Below are 14321 nucleotides of genomic sequence, written 5' to 3' on the forward strand. Positions count from 1 at the left end.
TAGAATAAGTCCCAGAATTTGTTCGACTAAAAACCCTTCAAGGCAGTGCTCCATCGTAGCACAGCCCAAGGACTGCAACAAGTAAAAGAAATATATACACGGACTTAGGATAGTTACGATTTTCTTGCTATTCTATCTATTCAACCATCCAAAGCAAGGCCTATCAACCAACAAACAACCTCTAGCCACAGATACACCGGCTAGTTTTTGAATAGCTTCTATATTTAAAGGACAGGCGCAATATGGCCGAATAGCTGAGAAGTTCGCATCGTAATCACCAGGTGCCGGGTTCGATTCCACTGTGCGCAGTATCTTGGGCAAATATCAATTTCTATAGCTTCAGTTGACCCCTATCTTGTAAGTAAAAAAAAAAAAAAAAATGTTACCTTCTCGAGTCATACCGATTCAAAAGGGCCGGTTTCCCGGGTTTATGACGTATATATTCCCCAACTGAACTGGATGCCGGTCAGTCTCAGAATTACTCATTTTTTGCCAGCTCAGAGTGGACTGGAGCAACGTGAAATGATGTGTTTTGCTCAAGGACACAACGCGTCACAAAGAGCTATCACTTCAAGGGATACCAGCAACTCGATTTGTTGTCAACGCAATAGGTCAAAGCTTCTATGACGGCAGTATGGCAATAGGAAACTATATATTTAGAGTTCATACTATCACACATGAATGCAAATTTTCAGAAAAATGGTAAGTTATCGACATACACTTAACCTAATGACACAAGAGCTCGACTTGATTACATATTCTAAAGCGAAAGAGCATTACTAATGTAATGGAACTTGTGAAGTTAATTCTGATGAATGTATGTTAAAGTTCGCCTCAGTCTGAGATTCGAATGAATTTAAAATCAACGACATTCTCCAATATGGCTGGAGTAACAATGAGGGAATATGCAATCAGTACTTCAAGGTGAAGAAAAAAAGCAGATTTAAAGTGCCTGAAACAAAAAATGGAATCAGCTCTCCTAATACTACATCAAATGATGCAGCCAGAGCTGTATTATGGATCCCCGGGCAAGTCAAGGCACCGGGCCCCGTGGTATGTATTTATTAGCTGCAATCTATACCATACATAGATCAGAATTGGGTCCCTAGTCCGTGAGGCCCTCGGGTAGCTGCCGACAGCACAGGATACAGCAACAGCTGCATTCCAACCAAATCAAGATCATCTCAGGAATCTTAGGCGGCCATTGACACATGAAAATATCAATAAAGCAACTCCTTGAAACCTTAAAAAAAAAACTTCAGCAAATTTGAAAGGGCACAAAGAGTTCAGATAAATACGAACAGGAGCAGCAAAAAGCCACGTTCAAAGTAACACTCAGCATGTGTTAATGAAATCGGTGGCAGAGGAAAAGATAAGGAAATAGGAAAAGCCACAAGCCAGAAGAGCCGGCTCAGCTAACGACAGGGCCACTTTCAAATTCTAAATTGAATATCCATTTGAATTCTTGCAAATTTTCACCACCATTATTATGCTGTTTTAACTATGACTACCACACTTCAATATAGCAGAACACAGTTTTACCTTCATAAAACCCAGAATTTCCAGGTACGATATATTCAGATTATGAACCTTGCAGTGGCGTATGGTAGTTGTTGTATTGGGTGTGCTGCCTCCAAATTTCAAGTAGGAGTATAACAAAAGATTTCCATTAAGATTTGATTAAGTTAATGAGTAAAGTTAATATTTATAATGAATTTGCCATTTTCGATTGGTGTACAGCACACACTCGGAATATACGCCCCTGGTTAAATACCATTTGAGGGACCACTGCCCTACGTTAAATATGGAAAATGTCATATTCTAGGCTCTATCACCTAAGTGCTTAGAAGCTTGATAAAACTAGCGCATGTACCGCCCGAATCAAAACATTTGTTTATATTTATTTTAAAAGTTTTCTAATGGCAGAACCTATGATCCTTTTTGCCCCCATCTCCCGAGACCTGATGCAAGTTATGTTTAAATTGTTGCAGATCAACACCTGCAGGAAAACAAACATGAGCGGAGGGGCGATTCCAAGAGGCCGATGCTCTACGAATGAAGGATTGGCCATAGTAGTTAGTAAAGAGTTCAAGAGAGACGAGAGAATTGGGTGGGGTTATAAAATCGGAATATGTGTAGAGGCCATTTATATTAGCAACAGAAAAGACAGTACGCCACGGACCAAGGGCTGGAGTATGTCTGCCGAGTGTCCCCATTCTAGATGAAACCCAGTGTGTCGTTTCTGAAAAAACTTAGACTAGCTGTAAGCTTCGTAATGCAAAAAGGTTAGCGAGAAACGTTTATTAATTGAATTTATTCATCGTTTTTTTTCCACCCACTTTAGTAAAAACTAAGTCTTTCCTGCTATAATGCTTGGCAAAGAGCATTTGAATAAACAAACCCATTTTAGAGTATTTTCCGCTCAATAATTTTACAGGACAAGGCGTGAAGCTTTGTATAAGCAAAACTTGAGCGTATAGCGCGTTCAGCTCTCAAATCAGAAAAGAATTTCTTCCGTGCAGTAATTGAAACTTTGTTACTTTAGTTTCTTCACCAGAAAGCTGGAAACTATGCTAACTGGCAACGAAATTAGGAATACTAGGTGAGAAAAAAAAGATTTTATTAAATAGTTGGAGAGATAACTTCTGACAAAATTTAGTTGGCCCTTAAAAGGGCCGTTCTTGAGAAGATGAGTAGAAGCATAGCTTTCTATTTACTGCTTGTGTATTTGGTAACAGCTTTGGTACCCTCAGAGACAGCGTGTTTGGCTAATTCACCAGGAAGGAGAAGACGGACAGCAGTCTGTACTTCACGGCTACTGATGGTCGAACGCTTGTTGTAGTGAGCCAAACGGCTGGACTCAGAAGCTATTCTTTCGAACAAATCGTTCACAAAACTGTTCATGATAGACATGGCTTTGCTGGAAACTCCAGTGTCGGGGTGAACCTGTTTCAACACTTTGTAGATGTAGATGGAATAGCTTTCCTTTCTCTTCCTCTTCTTTTTCTTATCTCCGGAACGCGCAGGCTTAGCCTTAGCTGCCTTCTTTGCTCCCTTCGATGGTGCTGCAGCAGGCGGCATACTTATTGGTAGTCAGAATCAACTGTTAATGGAACAACGAGAAGCAATTCTATTTATAGTTGGCAGGTAGGCTCACCAGCACAATGTCTCACAACATTTTAGCCCTTCAATTTCATTGGTGGAAATTGAAGGCTTTCTAAATCACGTGATCTCATCATACAAAATTTACCTATCATTTGGAGCCTCTTACTGGAGTATATAATGGTAGATTTTTTTTTTATATTCAGTCTCTATGTTCATGTTAAAGTGAAAGGTGTTACATTTCTGTGCTTCAGATTTTTTTGTAGTTCGTCTCCAATACCCAGCCTGTAATTCTGGCCATTGTTACAGAATATTTTGCAGTAAATGCTGTCAGAGACGAAAAGATGTCTAGAACATTATATCGGAAAGTGCTTAGTTTACGTCTACTTGTTTTAGGAGTCATTTTATTTGGAAATATGGCAAGTCCAATGTCTATGTTCGCATAACATGTGGTTATTAATGAGTTACTTGTTTACCAAATATAATACTATCAGCGCCAATACAAATTTCAGTTGTTCTGAAAATATAAGAAGTATAAGGAGAAAGTAACATAAAATACAAGAGATGCGGTTTTAGGAGAAAACATCTTTGTTACTCTAATCGGCGGAGGTGTTGAATGTGCATCTCCTTTTCGCTTTTGTAGATGGATTAGCTTTTCTTTTTCTCCCCACTTCGACACCCGATCACAAAAATGAAAAATAGTGTAATAGGTGTGAATTTTCCGAGTCCTTTCCTCAGCGCGCATTTTTTTTTTTTTCATATTCGTTTACTACATGTTTTCCAAAATTCTAATTTTTAAAAAAGATTTCCCACCCCGCGCACATCCACGCCAATATTCGGGATGTTTTTAAATCCGTTCGCCCTTTTGCGCATGAAGCCTGGGAATGGTCTCTCCACATGTTAGAAATAACAGCCAAATCTCAGGCGTCGAGCACGCACCCCCAACCACTATTTCCTTTTTCGTCATGTTTACATATTTTCTGAATATTTCCAAAATTCCAATTCTTAAGCATACGAAACTGTATTCGTTCGAAAATAAGTTAAATAAAATATTAGAACACAAGAGACTTTCAATATACATACTTTCGAAATTCTAACATAAAATGGAAAGCATTTACTGCAAGAAATGTGTTTTACAAATGTAAAACTTTGGAATGAAAAATGAAATTATTAAGACTTACAGGTGATACTAGTGGCTCTCCACGTCTCGTGAATGACTTGAGGGTGATTCTGCTGTTATTACTGGCATGTCGGTCGACCATATTGAGATCTGCTCAGGGTTCGTCAGAGGAAGGGCACACCGCCCCATAAACGGGCGGTCTTTCGCTAAAGCTAGAAATAACTGCCAAATCCGAGTTTTTTTTTTTTTTAAATTACACATTGAGAAAAGTGGAAATAACAGTTGTAAAAGAAATTTTAGTTTCCAAAATTGCAGTTCTTGAATATACAAAAATATATTCAATGGAAATTAAATAAGTAAAATAATGATTAAAAGTGAAATTAAGATCTCTGTGGTTGACAAAAACGGAAAAAATGGTTGTAAAAATTTTTTTAGTTTTTTAAATCTCAAGGTATTTTTTGGTTATCTCACATCCATTAAAAAACTGGATTATCTCCCCACTAAAAAATTGTGTTAATGTGACAAGTGATTGTAAGCCTAGTAATTATTCTATCGGTCTCTTTTTGCCGAACCGCTAAGTTACGGGGACGTAAACACACCAGCATCGGTTGTCAAGCGATGGTGGGGGGACAAACACACACACACATACACATCTATATACGACGGACTTCATTCAGTTTCCGTCTACCAAATCCACTCACAAGGCTTTGGTCAGCCCGAGGCTATAGTAGAAGACACTAGCCCAAGGTGCCACGCAGTGGGATTGAACCCGGAACCATGTGGTTGGTAAGTAAGCTACTTACCGCACGGCCACTCCTGCGCATGGAAACAGTTTTCTTGCAGTGTTCACATCTCTACACAAATCCATTTTGTGTCAACTTTTGACACCCATCCAATATTCTTTCTGTTAAGGAACTGCTTTGCCATGCCGAAGGTTCTATATACCTACATACCTTCCGCAGTGTCCTTTTTTATCACACATCTGTATCCAACGGGTCGTTGAGATATGTAACATCTAGTTCGATGACACTGGATAGCAAGAAACCACCTTACCAGTCAGATATGGTATTTTTCTTGGTGACCTTGTCGAGTTCTTCACACCAACTGAACCTACTGTGATCGGGTAACGCGAAGTGGCCTTCATCCTGCGGACGTCCGTCCCCCTCTCCCCTTTGTAGACAGTCTTCTCAAAACAAGTAGGACGCCATCCAGTACAACATAAGTTTGAAGGGGCTGGTGCTCCGACCTGACCAGCACCGTCTAACATGTTGCCGCGCGGCCTACCAGCCCCATATCAATGCCATTACTCTTGATTGGCACTCAGTTAGGTAGTGCCTGTTTTCGCATCGATGTTTCCTTGAGGCTTAGGCTCAGGATCATTGAGCTTCACAAATTCCGCTACGGACCCGCTTTGGATTCTTCCGGCTACCACTCATTGCCATACCATCGTAGGGCTAGCCGCCTTCCACGCCATGTTATTCTCAACGAAATTATAAAGCTTGGCCTAGACGCCACAGATTTCCCTTCCCAGCTTGAGGTAGCGAGGTGGACTGAAGAGTTAATAAAAGGCTAGACAGCATGACAATTTTCTTGTTCCGCGGTGGTAGGCACCTCATCTAGAGTACTACATGCTGCGACGTTTTCTCAGTGGCAACCTGGTGAGTTCGGTTACCAGCCTGGACTTTGCTGTTCGTCAGGCCGAGAAGGCAAACTGACAAACTATCGATCGCTCTTTGATAGATTTGTGGTCGAGCATGTGACAGTGAAAACCTCTGGCGTTCTTACCGCGCCCCTCTTCCTTCCAAACTGCAGCAGTAGCCCCCCACCCTCATCTGGAATGTTATATACGACACCTCCAGCGGAAACCCGGTGTGTTCGGCTACTAGCCCTAGCTCTGCTATTCATTAGGCAGAGAAAGGCAAACTGTCAAAGTATCGACCGTGCTCTGACAGATTTGTGGTCGAGCTTGTGGCAGTGGAGATCTCAGGCGGAGTTGGCTACCAGCAGGTGTGAACCCCGTGAGTCGAATTGGCTGCTTCGGCACGTTTCCCTCATCTCCCGGGACAGAACCTTTTCCATTTTGTCTGCCGGTACTATGAGGCGGACTGATTAATCCTTTTAGTTATAGCTATCGTACATTACTGGTAGATGCACCCTTAATAATAATAATAATGGAATAGGGTTGTTCTGACAGGTTAACTTTCACTTACTACTTCAGGGAAGGACTCGTTGGAACTGAGAGATAATCAAGGCTACGAATGTTTCTAAAACTAAAATTAGAATGACAGAAAGAGAAGTAAGATTTAATTCCCTTGAAGACTTAGAGTAAAGTTGTTTCCCTTTAGTGCTCAATGAATGAAATGAAATCAACTTTCTTGTACATGACTGTGTAGTGAGAAGCTTGCTTTCCAGCGATATGGTTTTGGGTTCAGTCCCTCTAAGTGGCACCTTGGGTAGGTGTCTTCTGTTTTAGTCTCGGGTCAACCAAAGCTTTGTAAGTTGATTTCGAAGACGATATATATATATATAGTATATCGGGATTTAAAATAAGCACTGGGGTCGATTTGTTTGAGTAAACCCCTTCATGGCCGTAGTCCAATGACTGGAATAAGACAAAAATAAGTTACTATCATTTGAACAGCATTATTAGGATAGCATTAAGCACTTACGCTTTTTGTAAACATGTCTCATCAAACAGTTCATATTTAAGCTCATTGCTCATAGGGAGCATGTAATGGTAAGTGTTTATGCACTTTAATTCTGTATCATGTTTCAGAGAATAAATTTTGGTAGATGACCAAAGTGATAACACGTCAAACAGCAACGTCAGCATCTGGGTTCAGTTCAATACTCTCAAAGGACTTTTATTGAATTGAGTCTTTTGTAGATAAAAAGTCAATGCAATCGTGTAGCTGTCATTTAGAAGAGCGTGAACTAACTTCCATTTATTCAGACTTAAAGACGGCGTTTGATAGATGAAGGAAATATATTGATGAGCTACTTAGTATTATATTTATATATTGACACAAGGTTGGCTGTGAGGCAAGAAGTCTGATTCCCAATCTCATAGTTCCGAGTTCAGTCCTACTGCATCTTAGGTGTCTTCTCGGGCCGACCAACCATCTGAAGGAATTTCGGTTAATGTTTACATCTTGATCCGAAAATGAAAATGAAAAAAAAAACCTAGAATGGGTGTAAAACAATGTGTAGGAAAAAAAATGCGCGCAAAACAACGGGAGGGTGGGTTGAGGACTTCGGAAAATTCACAAGAATCGAGCTTTTCCGTCGTAACTTTTAGGAAAATGGGATTTTTTTTCAATGAAATTTTATAGAAATAACTTTCAAATAGCATACATTACGATTATAAAGTAATTTGTGGGGAGAGGACTTGCGGAAAATTCCCAAGATCCGAATTTTTCCTCGTTATATTCCGAAATCACATTCAACTTTCTACAGATACCCTAGCGTAGTACTACTACACTACGTAGTGTTTATTTCTACCCACTTCGAATAATTTTTACGCTTTTTAAACCCTTCGTTGTTATTCTCATTCACTCGTTATTACTTTCTCACACTCTCTATCAATCTCTCTCTCTCTCTCTCTATATATATATATATATATATACATACATATATATATACACATATATATATATTATCAGGGAAAAACTTGGATCTTGTGAATTTTCCGAAGTCCTCTCCCCATCCTTTGGAAAATATTTTCCCCACAAATTTCTTTAATCGTAATGTATGCCGTTTGAAATGTATTTCTCTGAAATTTCATTGACCCCCCCCCCATTTTCCTAAAAGTTATGAGGGAAAAACTCGGATTTTGTGAATTTTCCGAAAGTCCTCCCCACTCCTTCTCTGTTCATTTGGATAAGCTGTAGAAATTGTTGCGCGAGCGCACTCACAAGCACAAAAATTCTCCGGACATTTAGCTGTTATTTTTAGCAAATAGTTTCGTGGTGAGGGCTTCACATACCGTGGTTCTTTTGCTGCTTCACTATAAATCTACGCATGCGGAAACGGACTAAACAGCTGTTCATTTTCAATTTTAGACAGCGGGATGGGGTGTGGATCAATTTTGGAGTTTTTCATAAAAAATTTGAAATTAAAATTTGTTTTTTTTCCCCCATATTTTCAATATCCGTATTTGCCCCCGTAGATTGAAAAAAAAAAAAATTCGAAAAAAGTTAAAAATTTGGTGGGAGAGGGGAGGGGATGAGAAATTAAAAATTTTGAAAACGTGGTTTTTTGCATATTCGGAATCTCCGTCACTGAAAACAGGAATCCAGTGCAAAAAAAAGTCAGTCCTCCAGTTCCACCTATGTGTATGTGTCTGTTTGTCCACCATCGGTGTCGGTGTGGTTACGTCCCCGTAACTTAGCGGTTTGGCTTGTGGTCCATAGAATAAGTATCAGGCTTAAAAATTAAAAATGTGCGGGGTCAATTCATTCGACTAAAATTCTCCCATGTGGTGCCCCAGCATGGCCGTAGTCTAATGACTGAAATAAATAAAAGTTCCTTTTGAAGATCGAAGAGTAACATATGAAATATGTTTTTCATTAGATTTAATAAGGGGAAAAGATCTGAGTGAATAGACTATTTTATTCTTAAAGAAAAACTTAAGCTCCAAAAATTGTTAGCAGCTGGAGTAGTCACATGATTAAGTGAAGAATGAGTCATCAGTATCCACCAATGAATATCACCAGTATCCACCAATGAAATTGAAGCGCTAAAATGTTGAGAGATTGTGCTGGTGAGCCTACCTGCCAAGTATAAATAGAATTGCTTCTCGTTGTTCCATTAACAGTTGATTCTGACTACCAATAAGTATGCCGCCTGCAGTAGCAGCACCTTCGAAGGGAGCAAAGAAAGCAGCTAAGGCTAAGCCTGCGCGTTCTGGAGATAAGAAAAAGAAGAGGAAGAGAAAGGAAAGCTATTCCATCTACATCTACAAAGTGTTGAAACAGGTTCACCCCGACACTGGAGTTTCCAGCAAAGCCATGTCTATCATGAACAGTTTTGTGAACGATTTGTTCGAAAGAATAGCTTCTGAGTCCAGCCGTTTGGCTCACTACAACAAGCGTTCGACCATCAGTAGCCGTGAAGTACAGACTGCTGTCCGTCTTCTCCTTCCTGGTGAATTAGCCAAACACGCTGTCTCTGAAGGTACCAAGGCTGTCACCAAGTACACCAGCAGCAAGTAGAGATCTACTACTTGCAAGTAGCTCTACTTGCTACAGAACGGCCCTTTTAAGGGCTAGCAAAATTTGTGTAAAGTTATCTCTCCAATTGATAAGTGCTATTGTGTTCTTATTTGCTAGGTTGACTTCTCATCCTATTTATTGTTCATGATAAAATAAATGCTTGGCAGTTTCAGTTGCATACAGTCTGAATTATCTTTGTCCTTCCTTACAGGTTTTACTTCTCGTAGAAAAGGCTCCGAAAGGTACCAAACAGATCTTAAATTTTTTTTTCCAACTATTTAAAGTATTTCAAATTGACATGTTTCATGACGAAACAATAAGGATATGCTTTTAAGAGATGTAGCTTCTTTTTTTTTTCATCGAGTCAAACGCTTTAGTTTAACCGTTTAAACCATGGGGGGAATTATAGAAAAAAATTTTGGTTAATGTTAACTTCACCAAAGCAAAACAAAAAAACAAGTGTAATAGGTGTAAAAAAAACTATTTAACGAAAACAATTCTGTACCAACGAACCGGGAGGTGGGGAGAGGACTTTCGGAAAATTCACTAGGTACGATTTTTTCCCGCATAACTTTTAGGAAAATGAATATCTTGATGAAATTTTATACAAATACCTTTGAAACGGCATAGATTACGATTATAAAGAAAGTTGAGAATTTTTTTTTCCGAGGGCGTGTGGAGAGGCCTTTCGAAGAGAAAGAAATTCATAAATTAATTTTCCCCACAAATTTCTTTATAATCGTAATCTATGCCGTTTAAAAGGTTTTTTATATCCAATTTCATAAAAAGATATCCATTTTCAAGTTATGAAGGAAAAAATTGGGGTTAATGTTTAAACACCCGGCCACCAAAACAAGTGTAATAGGTGTATATTAAATGAAGATGAAAAAAATTTGTGCCATTGAACCGGAGGGTGGAGAGAGGATTTTCGGAAAATTTACAAGATCCAATTTTGATTGTTTACTTTCAGCAAAAAGAAAAAAAAAAAAAAAAAGCGTAATAGGTCTAAAAAATGTAGAAATCGAATATGAAAAATTTGCGCAAACGAACGGGGGTGGGTGGGGAAAAGACTTTCGGAAAATTTACACGATCCGATTTTTCCCTCTTTCATTAAAAGATGCCCATTTTCCTGAAAGTTAGAGAAAAAAATTGGATCGTGTGAATTTTTACAAAATCCTCTCCCCACTCCTTCGGAAAACATTTCCCCCACAAATTTCTTTATAATCGTAATCTATGCCGTTTGAAAGCTATTTCTATAAAATTTCATCAACATATATCCATTTTGCTGAAATTTATGGTGGAAAAATCGGATCGTGTGAATTTTCCGTTAAGTCCTCTACCAACACCCTTTTCGTTTGCGCTAATTTTTGTCTTCATTCGTTTTCTACACATTTTTTGTTTACACCTATTAGACAGTTTTTCATTTCTGTTTTAGTGATCGGGAGTTAAACCCAATATTGATGATACAAAAAAAAGAGGAAAGCGGTCATGAGATGTGGTAGAAAAAGTCAAATCTCCCCTAAATATCTTCGTCTGAAAATATTTTCGGTTTTGTTTTTTCTTTATTTAAAGTGCGTAGTGCAAAAAATAAAATCAGCCAAGAGGAGGTGAAGCCCCCCCCCCCCCCACTCATTTCCAAGGCCGTGGTGAAAAGTAGGAAAAATCCCCGTCAAAACGGAGAAAATCCAGCTTATGTGGGCATCCTGATCCGAAACTCTGAAAAACCATTGTTTCAGTTCCTGGATCGGATAGGGTGCTGTACTCATGAGCGAAACACTTCATGTCACGTTGGCAGAAATAGCGAATTCTTCCTCAAGTCACGTCCTACAATTTTAAACGAAAGAAAAGACTGGTACACAAATAGACATCCGAGACAGGTCCTCCTTGCATAGGAAAATAAAAACTGGTAAAGTATATGTATGTTATATTTGTGTTGTGTACACATACATATACTAACATCAGAAATATACACAAAATAATACATAAACATATGTGATTCAACTGAAAAAAATATTAAAATATAATTTTTTACGGAAATTGCAGAACAAAGTTTCACTTCCCGTATACATTCTTCGAAAGATTTGGGGGTGTCCACAAAGTCTGGGTACATGAAAATTAATACATACTTTAAGAAATTATTTCTTATATTGAATTGTTTATGATTTTATTTACTCCATGTACCCAGACTTTGTGGACACCCTGTATAATATTAGGAATTGTATAATAAACATTGCTAAAATATTTTGTGTATTAGATAAGTATAACCAATTTACTGCACATTTTAACAGCAAAATCCTGTGGATTCCGGTTGAAAACCACTGTTCTTTAAGTGTTTGAAAATCATAGGCTTTTTGCCAACTATTTTGTGGAAAATCTGAGAATACGTTTAAATTTGCGGGCAATAAAAATAACCAGCTTAATATATATAGTAACCAGATATTTCTAGCAAACTGAAAAAGCTAGTTTAAAAACCAAGTTTACTAATATATCGGTTTTTAACACGTCTATATTATAACATACACAATGTTGCTGATTTAAAATTCGGCATTTTAATTTTGAACTTCGGATTCGAGCAAGTGGAAAAACATCTAGTAAATGTACAATTCGCAGCACAAAATACATATCATAGGTGATTGAGAAAACAAACGTTAAAATGTTAGTGGCCCTGAAAAGGGCCGGTTGCATCTGTAGGCTGAACTGAAGTGTTTAACCACCAAAACCATATAGAGTTCTTCCTTGCCTTTTCAGTGCATAGACTACATCCATAGCAGTGACAGTCTTTCTCTTGGCATGTTCAGTGTACGTAACGGCATCACGGATGACATTCTCCAGGAACACCTTCAATACACCACGGGTCTCTTCGTAGATCAAACCAGAGATACGTTTTACACCACCTCGGCGAGCGAGACGACGAATTGCAGGCTTAGTAATACCCTGAATGTTATCTCTCAACACCTTCCTGTGACGCTTAGCACCTCCTTTCCCCAAGCCTTTGCCTCCTTTACCACGGCCACTCATGTCTACAGAATTTCTTGTGCAAATAATCAGTTGGTCGCTACACACTAATTTATACTAGATATACGGACGTAGCAGAAAGCAACATCGCATACGAATCACGTGCCTCGTAGTTAGATGGGCAAATCAGCAGCAGCAGCAGCAGCCAGTGTTTGACTAATTATCATGCTGCCTTCCCATTCCGTTTATTCATTGGCATAAAGATTCTTACTCATTTGTTAGCTGAGATTAAATAAAATGGCTTACTAAGCAGATTGTTTGCAAGGTTGGTATAAAGTTTCAAACCTGTTTACGAAAATAAAAAAAAAACACCCTACCAAGTGTAAAAAATATGTGTAGAAAATGAATATAAAAACAAATTTGCGCAAACGAACGAGGGTGGGTGAGAGAGGACTTTCGGAAAATTCACAAAGTCCGATTTTTCCCTCATAACTTTCAGGAAAATGGATATATATATTAATGATATTTTATAGAAATACTGTTCAAATAGGAAAAACGATTATAAAGAAATTTCTGGGGAATATTTTCCTGAAGGAGTGGGGAGAGGACTGTCGGAAAATTCACACGATCCGTTTTTTTCTCCTCATAACTTTCAGGAAAATGGATATCCTTAATGAAATTTTATAGAAACACTTTTCAAACGGCATAGATTACAATTATGAAGAAATTTATGGGGAAAATTTTTTCCGAAGGGGTGGTGAGAGGGCTGTCGGAAAGTTCACCCGATCCGTTTTTTCCCCTCATAACTTTCAGGATATAGTCTAGCGCCCGGTCACCAAAACCCCATCATTACTAACCAGGTACTGTAGTTCTCGGTAGGCGTTACGAATATTTAGCAGAGTAGTGGTGGTAGTAAGTAATAGCGTATATTTTATTAGTGGGAGACTGCTAATTGTAGCGAGTCGAGATATAGCATCTAAGCATCCCTCGCTCTAGTTCTGTGGTTCTCAACCCGCTAGGGTAGTACTGTGGGTCTGTGAACTAAACTCGAAGTTTCATACATATACCACCTGTCCTCGTCTGTTGTTTTTTTTTTTCGTACATTCTCCCTCCTATATATATATATATATATATATATATATATATGTATGTATATAAACATAAGGATAAACATATTAAAAGGGGTCCGTGGGAAAACTCATTTAAATAAAAGGGGTCCTTGATAGTGAAATGGTTGGGAACCACTGCTCGAGTCTGTCCGCTGCAAGGAGGAATATAGATTCGTTCAAAACATTAAAAAGCAGGGGGGTGGCATTTCACCTTCAAAGTGGAGACAGGTGTAATATAAAACAATCATTTTGACCCCTTGCACTATATAGCTGTATATATTTTCTTTTCAAACATGTGACTTTTATCAAGCAACTTGGTCGTGGCCTTTGAACGGAGAGGGTTTCAAAAATCCTTACATGTCTAGAAATAGCAGTCAAAGCCACTATAAACATTCATATTCTATCTGAATTTTTATGTCATGTCACCCACCGACAGCTTTATTGTGAAGAGATAGAATACGAGTGTTTATAGTCGCTTTATAGTGGTTTTGACTGCTATTTCTAGACATGTAAAGATTTTTGCAACCCTCTCCGTTATAATTGTGATTTATTCATAATTATACACACTTCTTATATACATACGTATGTACGTACGTATGTATGTATGTATACGGATTGACGAATTCCACTGATTCTTATACCCTTAAATCAGTGACAAGAAATATCACCTTTATCATATTTATGTATTAAAATTCTCTACTCTTCATAGTTTCAGTCATTGAATAAAGCAGTTCTGAAAGAGAGCAGCGTCAGATAATGAACGCTAGACACATCGGTACAGAAAGGTGGGATTGTTGAAACACCTGGCTGCTTAGAAAACAC

General features: G+C 38.5%; 2 protein-coding genes and 1 pseudogene across 2 annotated transcripts; 1 reads left to right on the forward strand and 2 right to left on the reverse strand.

Moving 5' to 3' along the window:
• Positions 1 to 1840: 1840 nt before the first annotated feature.
• LOC149133207 (histone H2B, gonadal pseudogene) lies at positions 1841 to 3125 on the reverse strand (annotated as a pseudogene).
• Positions 3126 to 8955: 5830 nt separating this feature from the next.
• On the forward strand, positions 8956 to 9620 carry LOC106882287 (histone H2B, gonadal). The gene has a single exon (XM_014932905.3). It carries the CDS (start codon positions 9061 to 9063, stop codon positions 9433 to 9435), a length of 375 nt encoding a protein of 124 aa, XP_014788391.2. The 5' UTR covers positions 8956 to 9060; the 3' UTR covers positions 9436 to 9620.
• Positions 9621 to 10924: 1304 nt separating this feature from the next.
• On the reverse strand, positions 10925 to 12490 carry LOC106883664 (histone H4). Its single transcript, XM_014934764.3, has one exon. It carries the CDS (start codon positions 12451 to 12453, stop codon positions 12142 to 12144), a length of 312 nt encoding a protein of 103 aa, XP_014790250.1. The 5' UTR covers positions 12454 to 12490; the 3' UTR covers positions 10925 to 12141.
• Between the last annotated feature and the right edge of the window lie 1831 nt (positions 12491 to 14321).

Source organism: Octopus bimaculoides, chromosome 11 (assembly GCF_046866305.1).
Source record: "Octopus bimaculoides isolate indiv1 chromosome 11, ASM4686630v1, whole genome shotgun sequence".
In the NCBI taxonomy this organism is placed as follows: Eukaryota; Metazoa; Mollusca; class Cephalopoda; order Octopoda; family Octopodidae; genus Octopus; species Octopus bimaculoides.